This window comes from Lutjanus erythropterus, chromosome 21, assembly GCF_056507025.1.
Source record: "Lutjanus erythropterus isolate fLutEry1 chromosome 21, fLutEry1.hap2, whole genome shotgun sequence".
Classification (NCBI taxonomy): domain Eukaryota; kingdom Metazoa; phylum Chordata; class Actinopteri; order Lutjaniformes; family Lutjanidae; genus Lutjanus; species Lutjanus erythropterus.
In genome coordinates, this window is record NC_139337.1 from 28,177,765 (window position 1) to 28,203,266 (window position 25,502).

Consider the following 25,502-nt stretch of genomic DNA (forward strand, 5'->3'; position numbering starts at 1 on the left):
GACTACTTGCTTGCGGTAAATTTAGAGAAAACCAGGCCAGAAGCTAGCAAGTGTCAAATGAATGAACAACAACTCAAAAGCCATCTAGAGTGGAGAGGAAGGAGAGGATAGGAAGAAGGGTGAAGGAGATATAGAAGGAAAGGTAAATATATATTTACAGAATGATGTTTTTTAGATAAATACAAAAATGTAGCAAAGAATGTGAATCTACTATTTCTGATGAAACACTGGAAAGTAAGAAGAAGAGAGTGAGAAGTAAGGAGTAAAAAGAGGGAAGTGAGGAAAGGATATTTTAAAGATATCAACTGCTGAACTGGAAATAATGTTTTAATTTCAGATATGTGGTCAGCTTAATCTTAATGTTGACATGCAACTGCAAGCCATTAATAACTTTTATGAGATGCTGTTACCATCTAACACTGACAAAAGTTTTATTTGCTCCGCTTAGCTAGCAAATATCATAACAAAATCATCTACTCAAATAGATTATTTTCTCTATTTGCCAAAAAGCTCAGTGCCTCCACTATAACCACCAGAGGGAGTGTTGCATGACCTAAAAAGTCTCTGCACTGATCAAACATCCATGTCAGATGATTTTGTACCATAATTCAACTCATTATAAAACTTTCTTAGTTAATTTGTCACATTTATCCATTCTAGCACGCCCTACAGAATTTAATCATGTTTGAAAGGTTTTTCCAGTAAAGGTGCTCATTAGGTAGCAGCAAAGAGAAGACGTGACATCAGAGGAACAAATGCAGCTCATTTCCTCGGCAGACGGAGGAGGGAAGAAGTCTTCTGACACCCATGGAACAATGCACGGACAGCCATATGATTAAGTGTCAAGCAAATCCCACAGATTAATTTACATATTCTGAGTTGGGGTGTAAAAAAGTAATGTTGAGAGCTCCACTGCCTTTTTAATGTGTCTGAGACACACGAGCATGTCTGGGATATGTGTTGTTAAATAGGAATAAAATGGGGCCAGGAGGGGGTAATGAGAAAGTCTGAGTTAATGAGAAGACGTGCTAATGTGTCAACGCTTGACTTGGGGAGAATCAAATCAGATCTGGGAGGCCATAGGGGAAATTTCCCAGGAAGAAAAAGACGGCCATTCATCCTCTGACTGCATGTATCATTTTGCGTTTTTTCCCCCCTTCCTCGAAGATGACCTACTTATGCGCTCAGAACCGGTGCCGTATGAGTAACTATTACCCATATCCACACATATATTATCCTTAAACAAGTTGCACCCACCTATGCATGTTCAATTACTCGTTTGAAGTGTCTCATTATAGCTTGAGTTGTTATGCACCTTTTATGGGTTACTGCGGACACAACAAGGAAGTGTATCAACGGAGGAATTTGTAAGGAGGACAGACCGAGTTCCTCTCATGTCAGTGCTGCTGCTCTTCAACATCACAACAGAACACACTTGAAATTCCAGACATGGTGCTGCGCCCTTTGATATGTAAATGTGCACCTTCATTGCACTGGCAGTGATACTGAATGAAGGAACTTTTTTTTTTCTTGCCAATTGAACGTGTTATGTTCCAAGGGAATTTGTTAATTCAGAACAGGGGACTAATCAAGGCATCGCCGTCTCATAGGTACAGTATTACACTTCACACACGTTTAAAAAAGTCCTTACATCGCCACATTCGCGCACGTGTGAATGCCGAACAATGGCTGTGCTTGTCGACGTTATAAGAGCAAAATCCATAAAGTGAAATCTGTTCCTCACTTGATACTTAGGTCTGTTTCTGGTCCCTCCCCCACAGCTTGCTCCCTGCTTGGTGTAAAGTGTTAGTCGCAGCTGTTTTTTCAGCTTGCTGGTTATTTTGGGGATGGGAGAAGCAGGATGATGTGCATATTGAATAGGCTCTCAGTTTGGTGTTCAGTGCAGTATTACAATAGCAGAGTTCAATACTCTTCTCAAACCTCTCACCGCTCACTCAATAACAGGGTTGGGAAGGTTACTTTGTATTCTGATACTGCTGCTAATTATCTGTTTAAAAATGTTGTCAGTAACATGGTATCACAATATTCAAGTAATGTTGTTTACATATTCCTTCCTTTATTAATGTGTGAATGTGAATGCCCATTTAGATTAATAGCAGTAATTGTATGCTTTTAAATTTATTTTGCTACCACCTGCAGTCCCAAAATATTTAGTAGTAGTAGTAGCTACTTAGCAACTTAGCTAGCTAAGTAAGCAAAACACAACATTTAAAACCAGCACACTTGTACCTGCTACTTAGTCAGTATATAGGGTATATTATTGCAATTTATTATGGCCCTGTAAATAACAGTCTGTGTAGCTAAAGTTGGCTTAAGTTAGCATTTGGTCTGACCTGCGAGTGTTCACTTAAATTAGACGAGATGATGGCAGTATTTTCATGGCTGAAGGCAGAACTGTCACTGTATCGTGATGCTATTCTCCGTTTCTGATTGAAAGATGAAATAATAATGAAATTTCCCCACTGAAGCATTTTCACACCAGAGGATATAATAATGAAGTGGTAACTGTAATATTAGCTGGTTTCACTGGAGACCAGAGTGATGTTATGAGACTTGCCAAGTGTAGTTTGTGCACAGTGCACAGTGGTGGTGTATCACTCTTTACAATAATGCTAAATATTCCTATTTTTACTCATGATTGCAACTTTATCTGTAACTGTAATGGAATACAGTTGCCTTTTTTTGCATCCTAATTACATAATCTTGTTACATGTAAAGTGTTACTCCCCAAGTCTGCTCAGTAATATGCGGGCCTGTCTCCTGCCAACACCCATGGGTGAATCTAGCCTTTCCCCTTGAAGAAGCTTTATCACAGCACAGCAAGTCATTAGCAGGCTGGTATCATTTGTTTGTGCTGAGCACAGGTATTACCTGAAGAGGCTGAAGATTAAATAGGGTGAAAAATACTGCAAATGTTGTTTAATCTGTGATATGCAGAGCAGTCTTAAATCCATTTAACCACAGTATTATATATTTACAATGCAACTTATGAATCATTAACGCCCCCTCACATGATTTATCCTCTGAGAGTGAATCAAAGCCGAGCCAAACATGCCTAGAATATCACACATTTCTAATTGTGGCCAACATATTTCTCCAAACAGCAACATTAGGCTGCATCTGGATGCTTTTTTTTTCCCCAGCGAGGCCAAAACCTCCTGATCCCACATGACAGCGCCCATCAACTAAAAGCTAAAGATTTGCCTCTTGGGTTGCAGTAAGCTCTAATAGTCGAAACAATGCCCAATAAGTCTAACACATTATTTCTGGGATGCAAAAATACCCTCAGGGTGTAAAATCCACTGAGATTCCGAGATAAGCAATTATGACTCAGTAGTTTGTGTCTGGCCTGATATCTCTGTTGTGAATGAGTGACTTCTTTATAAGGTCACCACAGTCGCTGAGTGACAGTTCAGCGAGATTCTGCCATGCAGAAGAATGTAAAAAAGACCTCTAGCCACCATTGTGCCATAAGCAGTCAACTGACCACGGAGCACAATGAGCTTATCATCAGTAGAGAAAAGCTTACATGCCCCAGAGAGCCATTTGATGTCCCTCTGAATACCGGGGGGGTCCTAACACTGTGGAGAGTGGATGCTCACTTTATTGTGCTGCCATCAGTCACATCAGTTTGTGTCCTTGGCCGCCTCGAAGCATCTCCATTCCCCCCAGTGCTCACAACAGTGGAGTGCCATCTGAGAGCCTTGCCAGCAGCCCTGTCCACACTGCAGCGGAGTGGAGTGACTGTGAAAGACTCGCACTGCCACTCTTAATAGGACAGGGTTAGCCATGGGATGAGCCCCGAGACACTAGTTTAATCTATTACACCCACGCCTCCCCAGGCCACCGGAGAGAAGGCACTTCATCGACTGCGAGTACCACCTCAGCCGCCTCTTTGTCACTCTCCTCTTTTTTTTTTTTCCCTCGTTGTACTTCACTCACACATAGCACATGCATAACAAGACGTACACAAAGACACACACATCGCTCCCTGCTTTGTTGCTTGGCGAGGTGTTTTTCATCGGCGTTGGGCACCTGGATCTCCTGTTGTTCTGAGGTATTGTTTGCTCCTTTCCTCTTTCTTTTGACTCCTTTCACACCAGGGCCGAAAATAACTAATTTCACCTCCCACTGGAACATTCAGCACTATAATCAATAGATTAGTTTCAACTCCTGTCTGCGAGCAAGGCTCTGCCATTGGATGAGCTCTTAGATACTAATGCTATCAGTCTTGAGCTATAATATACTGCAATTACCCTGCGGCAATATAGAGATTACACAGTATATGTTTCAGACAGTGTCACAAGGTGAGGACATTTTGTTATTTCAAAATGTGTCCTTGGAAAAGCTGTAAACTACTGGACCACAGCCTGTGGTGTTTCAAAGGGATAGTTCAGATTATTTAAGTGGGGTTGAATGAGTCAATAGTCGGTGCATTAGCTGCAATGGATGAAAGCCTGCGCACCCCCAGTTTGGAGAAGCAGAAAGAGGTACCAGCACAGAAGCTAAACAATGCAGAGCTGTAGACAGGGTCGCCCAAAAAACGCATTTTATTTCTGACGAGAAAATGGCGTTAGACAAGCCAAATAGCGCTCCCTCTGGACCAACCAAATTCCATAGGCAAAACCGGTCATTTTACTTAATGGAATATGAGTTTCTGTAAAACACTGTTTAATCTGCTAGTTTGTTTGTGTAGTTGTGTGACTTTTAAAACACTGAAATAACACACAATACAACACAATAACACAAACAAACAAACTAATCAACGCCAGCAGCTCCCGTGTGTTCTGTGAGGTAAAATGAGTGATTTTGCCTATGGAGTTTGGTTGCTTTGTGGAGAGTGATATTTGGCTTATATGACAACGGTTTGCAGAAGGAAAAGGCTGTCAGATGGCAAAGTAAAACTGTGAAAATATTCTAAATATAGCTGGACTCTTTATAAATAGCTAAAATATCTTCTGCTGCTGTCATGGCTTAGCTTTCATGCTAGCTCCCTGTCCACAGCAGTGCATTGCTTAACTTCTGTACTGGTACTCCTCTCTGCTTCTCCATACTTGGGGCTTGCTAAAGAGCATCCTTTGTAGCTGATACCATTACTAATGATAAGTACCTCATACAACCCCACCTCAAATAATCCAAACTATCCCTTTAATATTCAAGCAGCAATCCTCTTGGTTTTCTGGCCCTCAGTCAAGTTAGCAGTTTGTTCATTACTTTTGTCATTTGACCATTACTTTTTTTTTTTTTTTTTTAACATCGTGGTAGTATCTCATCAAGACTGAAAGGCAGTAACAGCTTCCATTCTCTGAAATGATTTACTGTTCAAACAGCCCAGTAATGACATTTCTGATAGAGAAATTAGACTGCAGTCACTGTCTGGCTTTAGTGAAATTAAGTCCTTAATTGATGGCACGACGGATGAAAAAGGCTTCTTGCCTCAGTACTGCCAATGGCTCTGACTTTAGCAAAGTCTAAACAGGGCCAATTTTGAGCTAAAGCAATCCAGGCAATTAGTGGCATTTGTTTTGTATGCACATGTTTATCAGTTTTGCACCCTGTTGATAAGAAGCTCTTTTCTTAAATGTCATGCAACACTATAAAATTAATCACTTGAATGTGTCATTCTTGGAAGTGGGGAAAAATGTCAACTTATGCAAGCCAGATGAATCATTTGCAACTTTTCTTTAGAGCGTTACCTGATTAAATCCTGGAAACAAATCAGCCTGCAGTGGCAAATCAATTGCATACTTGTATAATCCCTCAAGGTGGACTGAAGTCAGTGTTCTAAAACTAAACTCAATGTATAAGCTTTTTTTATTAAATTTACAGTGGTATGTCTCCCTCCATTGTTCTGAACCTTTCAAACAAGTCTTTCTGTCTCTGTCCATGGTGCTGAAACATTTAAACACACAGTAGTTCCTGGCTGTGTCAGAAATCACTTCCTTGTTCACTCATTCACTATTCCCTGTATAACGGACGATATATAATTTACTTTATATTGAGCAGTAAACAGAGATTCAGCAAACTCATTCTGACACTGACAAGTATAGCGTTGTATCTGATAACCTGAAAGTATTCGGCCCCCCACGGGAAAATGTACAATGGAACGCCACTCAAAGTCTGAGTTCCTGCTTGCAAAGACGGGGCAAATCCATTTCCCCCGACTTCATGAGGAAGAAAGTGTCTGATTCCACACAAGAATTGCAGCACCTATGGAAGTACATATTGTAAATGATGTATCATCATATCAAAGGCGCCATGAATTGCTTTTGCCTGCATTTATTTAAACTAAAACATACATCATAGAGTAAAACCTGACTGCATGTAAGCTGATGTCAAAATACGTCGACAATGTTATTGAGTGGCTGGTTACAGCTTCTTGTTCTGTTTCATTTATATATCATCGCTGTCGAGTGGAAACCTTGTCTGTCCAAAACCGTTACTTTTCAGGAAATGGCACCAAAAAAATAGTATTTTTCAGATAGCTGAAGCAGAAAACTTTCTGCTAGAAAGGCTTTCTGGCAGAAACCCCTACAGGCTGTGTGTACATGTACATGACCACTACCTTGCTGCTTGCACCCCTGTGGTGTCCACACAGGTGGCGTTTCTGACAGCCCTATCTACTTTTACCATCTGGCTTTTTCTCAATGATTTTATTCGTGTACCAGTTATTTGTGAAGGTGGTGTTTTATTTCATTATTGCCCTGTTTGACTGTAAATGTCCATATTTGTGACATACTTTGTAACAGTGGTTTTGAAATTTGCTATATAAATAAAGTAATTATTATTATCATTATTATTATTACCATTATTACCGTTCTACATTGAGTTTGCAAGAGAGTTTTGAAGAGAAGAGGTGCAACCAGAGAATAACATGACCCTCCACCCCCACGTTCAGAGAGAAAGAGAGAAGAGAAAAAGAAAAAGAGTGCAGTGAGAAAATATTGCCCTCCACATGATTTTTTTCTGTCTGTAACATCCTCTATAGCTATAGACACTGAAACTGTAGTGAAATTTTTCCACGTTGCTGGTATGGGTGAGATGCTGAATCTCTCTATGAAATGTGGTTGCTCATATGGGTTGCGTGTCTGCAGGTTCTGCTCATGCAGCCACTGTGGCCCGGGTGAATCTTCTCATGTGTACAGCACTGTATAATGTTTTGCCAACCATCCAATGGAATAACCAGGCTTAGTCACAAGCGACCAAGAGAGAAAAAGGAACCAATATAAGAAATCAAATGATAAAATAAGAGATACAAGCTTTCTGCCAGACCACAACAATATGCAAGGAGGCTGCACTGTTGACAATTAAATTGTGTGAACATTTACCAAAGAAATTTGTCACAGTCAGCCATGTTTCTGTTTTTACTTTTGATGACATGCACCTGGAACATTTGGAGGCTTTGACTTTGACTAAACTAAGGTGAGGAACACAGTTTCAGACTTTGAAAACCATTGATGAAGAGCAGAAAATTCTCTCTCTGAAACTATCTTTGAATCCACAAACCCTGGTAAATGGATAGAATTTATACAGAAATTTTTAACTTTGGTTGGAAATAGCTCTGAACTGGGGCTCAGCATCTTCCTCAAGGACATGTAGGGAGGAGAAGGTGGAGATCGAACCACCGGCCCTGCAATTAGTGGCCCTACTCTTCCTCCGGAGCCACAGCCGCCCCGTGAACATCAACAAAGAAGCACCATAGCAACAACACCCTGATCACCAAGGTGAGGTAACCAACTGCAACATCTTATGTAACACATTAAAAATAACCTCAAAACACCTTAGTTATGCCCCAAACAACTGAGTAACTTTTGTTTACACAGAACTTTTCTTTAAGATACATGTTTTCTATGATCTTAATTAACTTCTTTTACATGTTTTACCGCTAAATCCTAGAATAACCCAGTGGCTGAGGTGCACATGCAGCAGCTGGCAGCGCATAAGTCACCTGCACTTCTCTACAATGTTTTCTGAACCGCTCTGACACTCTGGGGCAATGGATTTGGAGGCAGTGCCAGAGGTCTGCAGCAAATACTCTTTATTCAATGCAGTGTGGCCGCTGGGGGCACTCAGTTTGTACAGTGAGGAGATAGTCCTGTATTAAAATGGATTCCCTGAATGTGAGCCAGCAAATATTATGCCACACATGCTGTCATTAAACAATACCGTTCCTCTAGGCTTACAACAACAATTTTCAATTACGCATATCTGCCATCTTTTCTTCTCCCAGGAGGAGGTAAATAAACATGCAAATGGACAAACGACATTTAATCTAACTAAAAATGATTTTGCCAACACAACCCAAGGTTATCCCAGTGCGTGGGAGTTCTATTGCTCTCCATACTGTATGTATAGCAGTGTTTGAATGTCCTTCCACGTGCCTTTTTATGTACAGTATGTCTGTGTGCATGCATTTGTCTGCACACATTTGTCTGCACGCTTCCCTGGGAATTCATTGGTGGATTGATCTATTGTCTCCCATAATCCTATGTTTTGCAGATGGGATGTGCAAACCCCCTCCATGCCTCTGTGCCTCTTTTTTCCTCTTTCCCTGTATCGGCAGACTGGGAAACAGATGATCATCCTTTGAACCCATTACTCAGCCTGATCCTCTTATCATAACCAACCTTCCCGAGTCTCTAATTTGGGGTCTGCCAAACTCTGCTCTGTGTACAATGTGGCTTTCGTCTCCGTCCTGCTGGGTTTTTTTTCTTTTTTTTTCCAACGCCGGTGCGAGGGAGGGAAGTCAAAAGAGACAGAGAAAGAAAGAGACAGAGAGAGGTAGGGAGAGAGGGATTGTCTGCACACATTTGCACACCTGTCTCTGGGGATATTCCACCAATCTGAAATAAGACAAGTCTGTGGGCGGGTCAGTATTCTGGGAACACAGTGAACAACTCATAAAGGCTTCATCTCCAGCTACCTACTCCCCACACCTTTCCACAGGCACAGCTCTCCTCTTTTTCTTGCTCTGTCTCTGTCTTGCTAATATCAAAACCTCACACAGATGGAGGCTCATGGTGTTCAGTAAATTACGCTGGGGGGGTTGGTCAGTTAAAGGCGATCAGAATGTCCCCCATCAACAATGCCTTTGTGCGGTAGCTACCACTGTAGGGAATACATCACCCTGTCTCATTGCTATATGGCAGCAAATCAAACGCTGGAAGTGAAACAATAGCAGGAATGATGCATTCTCACCATCCATCCAGGGTATACAAGATGTAAACAAATAACCGTCTTCATTTACATCATAATTGCCTCCTGTCTCATTCTGTTATTCCATTACTGTCAATGAGAAGGTCACTATACGATGATATATAGCCAGGACTGTTAGGGCAATTCGCTCATTCAGTACATACAGTGTAGGGACACATATGAGGTTTGCATATGTTCAAACACATGCACAGAGGATACTGAGGGAGCTCTTACACTGAGCAGGGAATCAATTACTCACTCAGCTGCATATTTTTGGGGATCAAAGGATCACACACCTTTGTGCGCTTGTGTGCTGGGGCATGTACTAAAAATGTACCAGTTAACGAATACCTCCGTCTGATACATCAGAAAAACAAATGCAGATTTGCATTCCCCCAAAGAACATTTTAGACACTTACATCAGAAATACCCTGAAAGGCACGAAAAACAGGTAGGGTTGGCTGCACTTTTTTTTTTCTATTACGTTCGCAATCAGACGAAATATATACTGCGTCCCTGAAATGAAATAACGAGACAAAAAGCTGATGTTTTACAACTGTTTAAAAGTGTTTTGTTGAAGTGAATTTGCATGGGAAAGGCAGGATGTAATGAGAAACCAGTTTTGGAGGAAGTCTGACAGTTTTTAATCAATTAAGTTTTGGATTTAGTGCCCAGATCCCAACATAACCAAGTGTGGGACAAAGAGTATGTCTGCGCTGAGTGGTAGTCTAAAAATTTGATATTACAGTGTTTTTTGTTTGAACACGTTTCCTGAAATTGAACCTCAATTTCTCAAAGGGGTTAACCATTTTGTTAAAACTCCTCAAATCTCTTGCAAAATGAAACAAAATGAAACTTTTCGAAGTTAATTCCTTCCATCAAAACAGCACCCACAGCTGTCAAATGAATATCTCACAGAGCATCCATTTAAATACTGTGGCGAAAAATCTGAAACACTATCTGGTTTGGTTTCATGAGGTCATGTCACATATTCGAGCGTATAAAACTGTGTAGAAAGGGGTTTTCTTTTTGACTCAAAATATGTTGCAATTTTATGTTACAGATGGTATAAAGACTGTTGCTGTGTTGTACAGCAATATACAGTAATAAAGGGAATATATAATATGAATAATCCATTGACACAGTTATTGTATCAGCATAGGATACAATCCACAATTAATCCAGTGAGGTTTAATTGAGCTAAACTCACAGTCCAGCCTCCAGAGTCAGACTGTAAACTTGTAGTTGACACTGATTTGTTGTTCTGAGACACGAATGTTCCCTGTTTTGGCAAAAACCACAACAATTGCACAGATAAATAAAATGAGAAGCCCTACAGTGGAAAAAAAAACTGTTTAGACTGTCTTTCTTTGAAAACAAAGGAATCGTGCTCAGAGTTTAGCATTCTTTGAGTCTTCTTGTTGATACATGGGCATCAAGTTTTTGGTCTTGTGTGCATAGTTTCAGTTTTTGTTTTAGTTTTTATTGTTTTTATTTCTGCCTCTTTCTATTTTTGCTATCCACTTTGCTGCTATAACACTGATAATAAAAGAATATCTTGTCTTATCAGTCTGTGTTACAGCTATATTTCCTTTTCTTCGTGTTGGTTTCCGTCATTTTCCAACTAAATCTGCATAACTCGTGAATCTGTGGTGACTCGCAGATTTCCCCAGCCATTGGTTAAAAGCCAGGTTTTAGAGTCTGTCCTGCAGTCAGATGACTTTTGAAAACCAGAATCAATCAAAATGTGGGACATTGTCCTGATATGTGGCATATGGGACAAGTGATAAAAATGTTGTGCAGTGTCACATAAAGTGGGACACCTGGTCACCCTAAGAGTTCAACATAAAACTGCTTGTGACAAAGACTTTGATTTCATTTCAGCTCGTGTTTTGTATTGATGTCAGGGGACACATTATGTCAGTAGCGCTACGTGATTCAGCATATTAAAATGAGATATCCATTTTTGGTAAGAAGCAATAAAATCTTCAAAAAATACAACTGACATGGTGGTAAAATAGAATGAGTTGTTTCCTAAGAAAATGTTTGTTTGTCTTGAATAAAAGTGTTTTATGTGTTTGATATAAATAAGAGGAGAATTTATTCTGGAAAATAAACCCATCTCATCCATGCATCAGAGCATTTCTTACAAAAAACCTTCTGACATTTATCATCCTTTTTTTGTATCGCAGAGACATTTTGTGGCCATTGCATTATGCAAACTTAGCATTGCTCTGCAGTTCAGTTTTGTTCTATTGAACCTCAATAGCACTGACAACAAGTGGCATTTAAAGTCACCACAGGGGTCTAAAGCATTCCACTAAAGGGAAATGCAGTACAGAGTATGAAGGAATCAATGTGTAAGGGCTTGTGCGAGCAAGTCAGACTGTGTGTGTGTAACAGAATAACAGGTTGAAAGCTTGTACTTGTGCATGTTTGCCTGCGTGTGCGTGAGAGAACAGAAGAAACTGCTTATGTGTGCACCTGTGAGTTTGATGCGTGGGCGAGGCCAACTAACTTCAACACGTGTATATCATATTCTTCTTAACCGTGACATGGCACATTCAGAGACAAACATTTGCCAGCTGTGATACTAACATGATGTATTTTAGCAGCACGCTGGCAGGGGTGTGGAAGCGTGAGCAGTTCTGTTGTTCAGTCATGACTCCAAACAGCAGCGAGAGGTAGCAGCCAGTAAACTGCTGAAAACGGAACATTGCACAGAATTGTTTACCAACCCGGCTAGCCAGCAATGCTAGCATACCAGACAGATTAGAGAGGCAAACAAACCAAAATCTGCGTGCCCAGATTCCTCTGCACAGAGCACTTCCTACAAGAACGTTCTGACTGATATGGCCAAATGTAGGCAAGAAGTCAGTCTAATGATGATTTCATTATTACAAATTATCCCATTAATGCCCTTTTTTGTCGCATTGACGCTTGCCACAATTTTAAAAGAAGGCGTACCTTCTAAAAGCCGGCTCCTGAAACCTTAATGAGACCATACTGAGACTCTTTCATTCTCTGCTCATGCAGCACCCATAAATGCATATTAACCACCCACTGTCACAGAGCTGAATGCTTTCAATGTCCAAAGAGGAGGTAATATCATGCTCTTGCTCTCTGCAGTCGAGCCCGTGGGTAGAGGAACGGTATCATTTCTATTTAGCGTATTTGGACTTGATAGATCTTCAAGCCTTTAACCAGACACACCCTAAGGACGGTGTCACAACAGAGAACGCCCACAAACAAGGGAGGATTTTTAATGGGGAGATTTTTACTTGATGAAGGAGTCCACTAACGGGCTTTTCCATGGAGCAGCTGTGAAACTCTGAGCCTTTAAAACTGCCATGGTTATTAATGGAATTGTTTAGAGAAAACTGCACCATGGTATATTTGAAATTAAATGAAATATCCATCCTAAGGACATAAGGTCATGATATCTTTTAAGTATGAATGGATCTCGGAAAAGAGCTTTATAAATTTTTCATATATAGACTAAAGTTAATAAATGATTGCATAATAAGTCTTATTATAGCCTTGCTATTTAGTGGATTAGTACTTATTGCACTGGCTGGATCACTCTATTTCTCCCTCTAATTTTAGTCTGTGGCTGTAATGTCCTTTTTCTTTCACCTCTGGCAGTTGTGGGTCCCCCTTGAAAATGAGATGATAGACCTCAAAGGGTTTATCCTAGGAGTAATAAATTTCTCTAATATCACTGGTGCTTTTGTGCCACTTGCCATTTAGCAGAGTGATATCATGGCCCTGCAAACGCTATATGTGGTAAAACTTCCTATTAAATTAGATACTTTTGCTCTGTGGTTCAAAGGAAGTGCAACCAAAGAGCACGACCCCTTGCTGTGGGTCACTATGCATAGGATGTATTAATCCATTTAGCAAAAAGAACATATGGCATAGTAAATGAGCCCTGACATGCTGAGTGAACGCTTTATATAGCACAGGCGCTCAGAGAGAGCTATGTCGTTGCTCTGAGCGGTGCTTTAAGGCATGGACAGCAAAGAGACAAACAGTGAAAGAGCGATATCACCCAACTGAGAGATCACAGGTTCAGGCCTCTCATTTGCCAAGTGTCCTGCTGGTACAGCATTATGTACACAATGAGGTATACCTGCATACTTATTACCATTTATTTTATATATCTTATATAATGATGGAGTAATGTACCCAGCAGTACTCAGCGACTACTCAGTATTATGCACAACTTTCCTTGAGCAGACACAAAGAGGTTAACTAATGGACAGGTAATGATGTACTAATGATTCAGTATTAGATAACTACTCAGTATTATGCACCACTTTCCTTGAAGGGACACAAAAAGGACAAATAATGGAAAGGTTACGATGAAGTAATTATTCAGGACTACATAACTACTCAGTATTATGCACAGCTTCACTTAAGAGGATGCAAAAAAAAAAAAAATTCATGGACAGATAACGATGAAGTGATGCTTCAGCGCTCAGTAACTGCTCAGTATTATAGACCACTTTCTTTGAAGGGTCACAAAAAGGGCAATTAATGGAAAGGTAATTATGAAGTGCTCAGTAACTACTAGTATTTATGGTGGTGCCAACCTATGTTGAATAAATATACTGAATAACACTTTCATATTCTATCATAAACAGCAGTGTAATCTTTCTGATTATGCCATGAATGTTTGGTGATCTTAAGAGGTTATTGACTTCAACAGGCTGTGGTGCAACATACACTAAAACAATGGAGTACTGATTGGGGATACTCTGATCAGGAATAACATTATGACCACCTGCCTAATATTGTGTTGGTCCCCCTTTTGCCAAAACAGCCCTGACCCGTCGAGGCATGGACTCCACTAGACCCCTGAAGGTGCAATGTGGTATCTGGCACCGAGATGTTAGCAGCAGATCCTTTAAGTCCTGTAAGTTGTGAAGTGGGGCCTTGGGGATCTGGGGAACATGGAGGCCAAGTGAACACCTCAAGTCTTTGTTGTGCTCCTCAAATCATTCCTGGACCATTTTTTCTTTGTGGCACGGCGCATTATCCTGCTGAAAGAGGCCACAGCCATCAGGGAATACCGTTTCCATGAAAGGGTGTATATGGTCTGCAACAATGCTTAGGTAGGTGGTACGTGTCAAAGTAACATCCACATGGATGGCAGGACCCAAGGTTTCCCAGCAGAAAATTGCCCAAAGCTTCACACTGCCTCCGCCGACTTGCCTTCTTCCCATAGTGCATCCTGGTGCCATGTGTTCCCCAGGTAAGTGACACACACACACCCCACAAGAGCTGCAGTTTTGGAGATGCTCTGACCCAGTCCTCTAGCCATCACAATTTGGCCCACCCACTAACAGGTGCCCTGATGAAGAGATAATCAGTGTTATTCACTTCACCTGTCAGTGGTCATAATGTTATGCCTGATCGGTGTATACTGTAAAAGTAACTTTCAGCAGGGCTCAAAAACAGTTGGAGTAGGGAACATTGGGAACACAATGGTTGAAAATACAACATACTGAATAGTATGTCCTGTGGGGTGTAGAGGTGCTGAGGGTGCTGAGGGTGCTGAGGGTGCCGCAACACCCCCACCCCACCTCCAAGTGTCTGAGGGAGGCTATTAATATGTATGTATGAGTGTATAGTTGCAGGGTTTTTTCTTTTCTTTTGTGTTGCATGGCATCTCTCCCGTTCCCTGTCACTTGTGATATCCTTTCATTTTTTTTTTCAATTACTGCAAGCAGGGAAAGCTTTCCTTATGGTTCCTATAGTATTTTTTCTGCATTGATCTCTTGTGCCAGGTAGGTATGGACAGGTTTAGACAGCCTCTCCAGCATGAAAGACATACTGGAGTTTCTATACAGTAGTCAACCAAGAAGAAGCATAGCATTCCTCTGAGTGTCAACTCTGTTCAATGTCCTACTGAAGTACTTCAAGCACGCTGTTCATATTCTCAAATTATTTGACTTTTATGACATGACTTGGTGCTGTCAAGATGTGTATGTTGTATGTAGCCCACAGGGGACTGTTTTGTGTGAATATTTCACAATAAGACTGATAAAATAACTGTTCTGTGTTTTATGTTTAAGCAATGAAAAATAACCCACAACTTATAATGAGGCTACATACAGTAAAAATGGCGTACATAGTATTTGCTGAATAAATAAAAATAAAACATACTGTAAATTCACATATAATGGACTGGAAACCAGACTTTCATTTGGTACAGGCTTATTTCAGAGACAGGCTTTTAGTCCTAATTTCACCTGTTTTCCAGGTAATGCAAGATTTCCTCCAAGTTTACATTTTGTCTTGATACATTTAATCTAATGTACATTTCCACGGGACTAATTCCATCAGTACAGCAGTGAACTACAGTGTGTCATACCCCCCACCCTGCTGATCTCAGTTTCTCTTCTCAAACAGAAATACTGTTTTCGTTCACCAACTGATTCTAGTCCTTATGTTTTGGGGGGATCAGAAAAGGTAGATGAAGTGGCAAAGTGGTGAAAAAGGCCTGACTATTTTGTTCTGGTGGAACTACTGAATTTATTACACTAACTTCACAGCGGGGCCCGATGTCGACAACAGGTAATTTTACCGTTCTCTATCTTTTTCTTTACCCAGCCTTTATTAGGGACTGGCCTTTATTTGTTCACACTGGTCACAACACTGAATACTTTAATATGAGAATTCACAGTGTATGCTTAACATTTTGTCTTCATACCTTTTTGAGAATGATGATCCCCTCTTGGTTGTGTTCATTGGTGGTGATGTCAAACATGGCGCCTCCATCACCTGGCACGATGGTGTACTCTACTTCTGCATTTTTCCCGATGTCCAAGTCATGGGCTTTGATTCTACCAACAGCAGATCCCACTGCAGAGGACTCAGGAACTCTGAGGTGAAAGAAACCTGTCAACAAACAAACATCAGACTGGACTCAGGCTCATTTATTATCATCGCTTGGCATCAGATTGAAAATACCGCGCTCTTCACATCCTCTCTGTCCTTTTTGTAGTCTCTCACCCACCCGAGGATGTCTTATCCACCCACAGGCAAGCAGCTGATATGCTGCTGTCTGAAAGTCAGCCCTGTAGCTATAGGCATGACATTATTCAATTTTGACATGTTTGGACATCAAGGCTGCTCAGCTCCTTGTAATTGGCTGGCTCAACCTGTAAGATCAACAAACAGAAGAGCTCAGGGGCTTTGATGCTCCCAACAGCAGAAATCACTGCTGAGGACATGTGTGGAAATCTACAAACAAACAGTTTGAGTTGATTGATTGTCACTTACACCTGACAATAGGCGGAAATTAATCTTTTTCTGTGTTTCCCTTCACTCTCAGAGATGGCTGGCTGTTCGAACAATAGCATCTGCTTATGCCAGAGAAATGAAAACTTTACCGTTGCAGTACAAATCTGGTGCAAACACCTGGTGTCATCATGGAAGTGCCATGGGGAATTCAGCAGCACCATAATACTGTCAAGATTATTCAGAGGACTTGGGATGTTCTGGGGCAATTATGTCTCACATTCTACAACCAGACCTGTGGCAGTTCAAGTAATGTCAGGAAATGTGACGTTTTAAATCCAGTGCTATGTCAAAGGTTGCACAACATTATTTGTGGCTATTCATTGCGAATAAATATGTGAATTCCACAAGGCTGTAGTAGCGCTGGTGCCAGATTCCTTGACCGGCCTCTTTACTGTTTCCTAACACATTCCTCCTATTGATTAAACAAATTCCCCACACATTCAGCGCTTCAACAAAGAATCAGGCATGAACGGCTGTGGAAAAAAACATGATTTGTGTATTTTCATTTGAAGTATTTGGCCCATATATGACAAATAAACCTCAGCTTGAACTCAAGCTCAGAGAAGACGGTGCCAGAGAGAGAGAGAGGGATGCACAAGTCTCTTAGAAGCTACTTCTGAGGGTAGTGCTACTTGACACACAATGGCATCAAACTTGGAGATGGATGCACTTGAACATAAATGTCTACAATAAGCCGAAGAGTCAGACACTAGAAGGGTAAAAAGGGATGCGGCTTGGCAGAGAGTGTATTTCTTTTTTTTTTTCTTGGTGGAGGACCAAAATAAATGTAGTGAAACAAAACCAAAATACCCGTCTCTGCCAAGACTAGACTGTTGCATTAAATGTTAGCACTTTAAGGCAAAAATTTAGAGGAGAAACATATAATATTTGCTAAACTAAATTATATTATCAACATGATATGTCATCAGAGATTAAAGCAGAAATCTGTAATATATTTAATGTGATAAATCATAAAATGACCATAATATATGACCAGAAATTAAGTAAGCACGCTAATGAAATTCTCACTGCTCTAACAGAGTAGACACTCCACAATGTCTTTTTTTGGAGCAGTGGGGTTTTGTTATCAAATTATAATGCTGCGTTCCTGCAGCGTTCCTGCAGGCTGCCTGAGCCTCCTTGAATCTGGGGAGGAGGTGGCTGGTGGAAATGACCCACTTCAACCGTAGATCGCATTTAATATACTTGTCTGTGTCTCCAACTCGCTATTTGGGCTGCAAAACTCATTTTCATCATTGCCATCTTTCAGGAAACTGCGGACATCTCCGACAACATTGCACCTTGTATGCCTCCTTTGAAATTTTCAATATGGTCTGGAACGACTATTAATGTTTTCCCATTTCACATTTATTAGACTTCAAATTAATGCTGAATGTTTTGAGTGTCTGTGTATGAGTCTTAAGAAATTGTTAATAATGTTTTAGTAGGAGTAACAGTTAAATTAAGCAGTTTTTTAATGAAGTCTGGCACTAAGCTTGGCAGGCAGTCATTGAACTCCTGGGCCATTATTTTTATGATAACGGGATTAACTTTCCATTGACAAACAATTAATTGACAGTTACATATAGCGTTTCAAACAAAAAAAAAAAATCAAAATTTAATCCACTGTATTTTGCTTGCTATGTTGACTGCAGCACTCCTTTTTGAACGCTAGGGTCTTACATACTGTTCCTTTTAATGTTTAGATGTTCAGCGCCATACCTGATGCTGAGCTACACCACAGGACTCTGGTACTGCTGTGATGTATATGTTATTGCACTCCCTCTCATTTGTTATTCCCCAATTTTACTGTGGACCTCAGCTTTCCCTCTGTGCTGATCCCAGGATTGAGAGAGGGGGAGCTGAGACATATCAATGAATATTGGCCGCTATAATTTCAATAAATAATCAAGCACTTTCAAGGACACGTGTTAATTTTAAAAGTCCTTTTAAGGGTCTGTGTCCTTTCAAACACAGGACAAGAATATTTCTTTTCTTTTTCTTTTTTTTTAACAAACAGCTGTTATATAGCACTCTCAAGCTTCTATGATTATTCAGAAAAGCCACATGCAGGTATTTACACAGCTATCACTCATGATCATTCCCAGCTTTGCAGTTGCAACCGCATCTGGTGCCATCACAGAGGTTCATTCAGAGGATTGACGGTTTACAAATACTTAATCTATAATAACTAGGGAGGGGGGAAAAAGGGATTTCTGGAAAAAGACAGATGTGGGATGGATCCATGCAGCAATATTATAAGTAAACTGAATTATTTGATGATGTCTAGCACACATTTTTTTAACCTATAAGCCTTCTGTGGATGGAAAAGAGAGGAAGACAAAGGGAGGATTTGGGACAGGGCAGAGGAGCAGCCACACTTGGTCCAGACCTCTGTGCTGTGACAGCATTATGGAAATATCATCTTTTTCCTCGCAGCAAAAGGAGCTTGACCGTCTCACTGGCTGTATTTACATTCAGAGAAGACCAGTCGGTGTCACCGCAAAATACCTGAAGGGACTGCATCAGTACAGAGCACCGCTTTCCTGTCAGAGGCTTGCTGTTTGGGAACGGAGTACAATCTGCACACAGTTTAATATTCGTGCTTAGTGTATGTAGAGGCTTTCACAGATCAATGTGTTTACAGCAATGAGGGTTTTTTTCCCCCAGCTTGGCTTTTTACATGACCTGGTGAACGGTACAATCGAATTAATCTGGTTTAGGAGCTTATACAAAATACCGGATAAAATACAGTGTTTAAATACACTGACTCAATCCCTGGTGCAGCACCATCATCAGCTCAAACCTGATCTAAATATAGCAGGATGCCCCGTGAGCGAAATAACACCAATCCTGGTTTATTTGCCAGGAGTAGTAGCTGTAGATGCAATCATGCTAAATAAACAGGCCTTTGCCTACGATGGTGTATAATGACAAATAATGAAAACCAATTACAAAGAGTGTGCATGATGAATACCCCCCTGCCCTGCTGTAATTGCATGGTGTTTATTTTGTCATCATAAAACAGTGTGTACCTGTGTGTGTGGTCATCTGCATTGTTATTGTTTTCAAAAATGAGATATTAAACGGCTATTATGCTCAAATGTCTATCATTTAAAAAGGGCACTTACTTTTGGAGAACCTGGGTGGGTTATCGTTGACATCGCTGAGGGTGATGTTGACAGTGGTGGTCCCGGCCAGCCCGCCCAGCTGGCCCCCCATGTCCTTGGCCTGGATTAATACCTGGTACTGTTCCTTCACCTCCCTGTCCATATTGGGCAAGGCTGTCTTTATAACCCCTGGTGTACAGCAAGATTGATGAGAAATATAGATAATAACGGTGTGAGAATCAGAGAAAAAAGAGAAGAAGGTGAGACACAATGGTAGCGTATTGGTGCAATGCCAGAAAGGAAAAAAATGGGTCTGTATCATTTTATAATGTAAAAAGCTTATTTTTTTATTATGACAAGGTGTTCTTCATGTTATAGCATGATATTTTCATTTTCTAACAAGATATTTTCACATTATAACAAGATATCCTCGCGTTTGGACCAGATATTTTTATGTTATAATAAGATATTTTCACATTTTGATAACATACTTTTATGTTATAACAAGATATTTTCACACTATAACAAGATATGAACAAGTTACAATAGATATCTTCATGTTATAAAAGATATTTTCATGTTATAACAGATATTTTTACATTATAACAAGATATGAACAAGTTACAATAGATATATTTATGTTATAACAAGGTATTTTCATGTTAAAACAGATATTGTTATTATATAACAAGATATTTCTATGCTGCAAGATATAACAGTTATATTCATGTTGATAATGTCATGTTATTACAACACAAAAAATTATTTATCTTGTTATAACGTGAAGCATTTCAGGTTATAATGTGTTAACTTATATTTTGGACAGTAAAAATGAAAAAAAGTATGCACAAAATGATCATGTTATTACATTATAATAACAACATAAACACCACATTCTTATAAAAAGTTTCTTGCATTGTTGTGTTATAATGTGTTGCTCTAAAAATATAAGTAATTATGTATAACAATAAGTAATCACATAACAAGATTATATTATATTACTATGTCATAACAGTGTCATAATACTGTGAAAATATGTAATAACATCTTGTCATAACAACAAACTTTTCATGTTACATGATACTGGTCCATTTTTCCTTTTCTGACATGGCAGCAATAACGTGTCATTAGAGGTGTAGAGATTCCAAAAAAACACAAAGGAAGTATGTTTGTCACCATATACACAATTCACTTCAAAATGCATGATTTATTTCCACCTAAGGACCACAATGCTGCATGTGTGGCTCTGACCAAGGCTAAAATAGAGGTCATTTCACAAACTGGAGACACTTGACATTCAATGGGAAGCTCTGGTGAAGCCATATAATGATTCACTTGAGGATCAGAGACCCTGAGATCAGAGAGCGTTTGTGCTGCAGATTAATAGCTAGGTTAGTGGGAGGTTGGCAGGCTAAAAGGAAGCAGGCAGCATAGGTGGGTCTTCACTTTTCCCTCCCTCTTTTTTTTCCATTTTATATGGCGAGGATGCACCATTTGATCCACAGCCCCCTAAAATGTGTGAATCCAAAATCAAAGGTTATGTTTATTTTGGAGGTTCTGTCATCTTCTCTGGAGAAGGGGAGGATGTCCGTCTCCGAGAGGGATAATTCTGTGACATCCACGGAGATTTATGTACGTTGTTGTCGTCCCCTTCCCCGCTGTTCACCTTTTTCCTCCCAGTGTTTGTTCCCCTTGTTGATGTGCGTTTGGAGATAGATGCAGGCCCAGCAGGGCAAACATTTACTTTAACAGTTTGATTTTTTCCAGCATCAGTTTGAAATACAGTCACAGTATGCGCTCTGTAAAGCTCTGGGATGAGCGGCATAATCAGCAACAGATTCCACCGTATCTGCCTGTGTGATATGTATGAACCTATTTTCATATGCTTTGAACTGTCCCAGATAGTAAGCCAACGGCAGCCCACTACGGGCAAACACTGCTGGTGTGAAGGTATTTCAGATTTAGAGCAGTCATCTGCCATATCCTACCCTGCTGCCACTCCACAACCTTTTTACTGCCATTTTCCTCCCATGACACCATCTGCCTACACCAGCAAAAGTGCATAAATAATGCGGAAATAACTAAATAACAATGGTAAGCATCAGACCTTATTGCGTTATTTGTCTTTGGGTGATTTTTTTTAATTCAAGTTACCTGCCACAGCACTTTCCTGGCTGACTGTACACAACGTCGACTACACAGTATCCTTGCGGCAAAGACTCAGAAAGTCACTGGTGGTTTTGAGATTGCAGTTTACTTCCTGATCCGGAGACTGTCAGTGTGTTGGTTCAACTGACATTCTGACATTCTGCAAAAAATATGATGGTATTCCTCCATCCCAGTGAGCTACAACCAACTACCTTATTAAGAGATACTGCACTAAACACTGACATTTTTGGTACCACTTTGCAATGAAGACTAACCTTATAAGTGGTTTTTAAGTAGGTTATTAATTATCCCAAATAGTGGGGCCACATATATCAGATCTCATTGTTTACTAAGCTTACTTAGCTTCTTACTGAAAGCTTCATCCAGTATTTGTTAATAAGCTACTAGCATTTAACCACCATCAGCATATCTTAATAGTAAAAGAGTGTCATTTGGAATATTAAATTATCATTTCAAATTTGCAGATTCCTTGACTTTGACATTTTCAGCATACACCATTTTACACTTAACAATAAGGCTCTATTTTCAAGTTATAAATGTTAGTAACTCATTAGTAAGAGTAGTGGAAATCTTTCATTTTCGTCGTCAATCAGTCTCTTGATTAGTTTCACGATTGATTTGTTAGATGACGTCCTCAAATGTCTTGTTTCATCTACAGCAGAACAATAATCAAATTATTGTCAGAGAGGAGTAAAGAAACCAGATAATAGTCACCTTTAAGATCCTGGAATAAGAGAATTATTACTTTTTTCGTCTAAAAATTAATCAGTTATCAAAATAGTTGCTGATTAATGTAATTGTTAATGACTACACAATTAATTAATTAGTCGTTGCAGCTCAAATTAGGAATAAGAACTGGATTTTACCAAATTGTGACCATGAAAACTGTTTTACAACTTGTTGAACAGTTGTAATTGTTTATTAATTATCTATAAAGACCTAATTAAAAACTTAATTAACAGTAGTGTTATTGTAAAGTGGTACCCGCTTTTTAACTCACTTTTTCTGAACTAGTTTTCCTGAATGTTTGCCTTATTTTTCAGTGCTTTTTGATAATATTAAAGGGACAGTTTGTGTTTGTGTGACTTGCTGAGTTTTGGAGATATTGTCCGTAGAGATGTTTGCTCTTTCTCTCAGCATCTGGGGACTAAATGGCACTCAGCTTTCATTCTACTAGAAAGACATTATTTCTGGTAGATTCTACTGCAGAAAGGAAATAGTTCCTACATGAAATTGTTCACAACAAAGTCTGTGTATTATCTTGAGTAAGCGGGTCATGCTCTCTGGAAAGAGACGCTGGTGGTGAGTTTTTTCAAATGTTTTTTTTTTTTTTTTTACACTTTGAGCACCACAAAACAAATGCCATTTTGTTCTATTATACTAGAAAGAAGGCAGAAATCTCTGCGGCTGATACCTCTCTCAAAACTCAAAACACAAAACAACCTAGACTACAGGTAGGAGGAAAAATATGTTGTTGTTTTTTTTTAATAAATGCTTGATATTAGTGCTGCTTGTGTTTGACAAAACTGACCCTTTATTTCATACCTGTCAAATAAATAATTTACTTTCTTTACTGGGGAGCACGTGTCCTTTTGTGGCTCACTGATTTGTGGAGTTGCCCCGGGGTCATCGAACCTGTTTTACTCTCATGATATATGCTCGTGCTGGTCCACGCTATATGGAACGCACTCAATCATACATATCATTCAAGACTAATGGCCTAGATAACCTTATTTCACTGCCACACTGCAATCGCCATTGTTTTCTGACATTTTTGACTTACGTTTTTGCAGTAAAAATTTAAAGATGTGAACAAACTTCATGCTATTTTGTCAGACAAATGAGCAAGGACGACTCGTTTACCTGTTTTTGGGTCGACAGAGAAGTATGGCTGCCCGTGGAGGATGCTGTACACCACTCTAGCGCTGTTTCCATAGGTGGGGTCATCTGCATCTGTGGCTGTCACTTGCGTCACATAGGTCCCTGTGGGAAAAGAGTGGGAAGATGTATTGACTCAGACTTAATTTGTTTCCTCATGAGACTGAAAACCAAACTCTTTGAAGTTCATCAGTTTGCCGAGCAACCTCACCTGACAGTAATGAATGATGAATCACAACTGAGAAGGCTGCAGCTAATACTGAACAGTCCAGGCTGCTGATGGAGTGCAGTGAGGAGGAGTGTGGAGGAGAGAGGATGTTCAATTTTTCTGTTGTATATTTTGATTTTCACATTTGTAGCTTTACTGAGTGGCCAAGGGGCAAAAAAAAAAGCTCTTGTGCGACCATTCATTAACAATGCTACCATTAAATAAACAAAGGGCCATGGCAAGAATAGTATTAGGATGGCAGTCTTCCAAACTCCTGCAGTAAGAGGGACAGAATAATTACTTGTTGGAGGTTTGGCTCATCCCCTTTAACTAGCTGGCATTGAAAACACTATTCCATTAACACAGTCCTTATTTACCATGTATTTAAATTCAACAGATTCAATCCAAAGTTTCCAGTGTGAGAAGAATAACCACTGTACAAAAGCACACGAAACAAAAAGTTGAGAAAAGTCATTTGAAGGCGCCCGTGTTCACCAGAATTCAAGCTGTTAAATTGCAAAATAAACTCAACAGTTTTGCCCACCTATAATCTTTCGTTGAGATAATTTCCTTTTTCTTCTTAAGATAATCTCGAATCTCTCAGTGAGTTTTTCACTATTTCGTTTTCTGGGTTTCTAACACTTAAGGATTCAAGTTCATCTAAAGAAGAAAAGTTAATTATCTAGTTATTATTCTCCAATAATTACAGTAAAAGATAAAAACAATGGAAGATACAGAGAACATTAAAGTATTAGATATGGAGTGAAATATATAATATACGTTTATATGAAGTAAATGCATAGAAGTAACATAAGTTAAACTGTGAGCTAAAATCAAATGAAATAGAAAAGAGTAAGATGATGAATGTAATATTGCAAATTTGTAAAGGAATATTGCACATGATAGTGACATAAAATTGCATGATATTAACATGCAAAGTTTGAGTTTTTTCAACTTTTTTGCTTTAACAGTGTAACAAAATAAAAAAAAAATAAAAAAAAAAACTTGTCAGCCTGATTATTTTATAACTCTAACACACTCACACAGCCTGGTGCTATTTGGACAGATGGGCAGATTCTTTAGGAAGACTGCTTTCAGACAGGTTGACACGAGCGCCTTCACAGGCAGACGGCTCCGTACTCATATGTCCGTGCATCAATCACACATCTGGCTCGCTTCAAAACATGCTGGGCAAAATATTTTCAACTTTGCAGGGATTTTGCGTGGAACAGGAGACGCTGACCAGAGGGATGGCATTTACATGGTCATTTTAAATTCTGCTAAGCTTCTAGTTGCCTGTAAAGAACTTGCTGTATAATAAATAGGATTTGCGGTCTGAGCAGATGGCAACAATGGCATTAAAACATTAGGTGAGAGAGATTAGTGTCTCAATCCTCCCTAACAAAGCCACACATCCCTGATTAGACATACCGGAGAAGGGCTGCATCATGTTCAACACGAATATACAACAGATGAGATAATACATTGGCGCCATTTCTGTGCAGCGAAAATGGAGGAAAGCTCCAGCAGCTCAGATGGAGTGAAAGTTAAAAAGCCTTAAAGTACGGCTGACACCCACGCATTTCCAGGCAACAGCCTTTACCCGAGGT

General features: G+C 39.7%; 1 protein-coding gene across 1 annotated transcript in view; it reads right to left on the reverse strand.

Annotated features, from left to right (window-relative positions):
- Positions 1-25,502, reverse strand: part of LOC146307792 (cadherin-12-like) — a 131,738-nt gene that overhangs the window by 33,877 nt on the left and 72,359 nt on the right. Inside the window, exons 4-6 of the mRNA XM_084747588.1 lie at positions 23,670-23,789; positions 19,659-19,826; positions 15,935-16,122 (exon numbers count right to left, since the gene is read on the reverse strand). Of these exons, the coding sequence (XP_084603714.1) occupies positions 15,935-16,122; positions 19,659-19,826; positions 23,670-23,789 (476 nt within the window). The remainder of the gene's footprint in view (positions 1-15,934; positions 16,123-19,658; positions 19,827-23,669; positions 23,790-25,502) is intronic.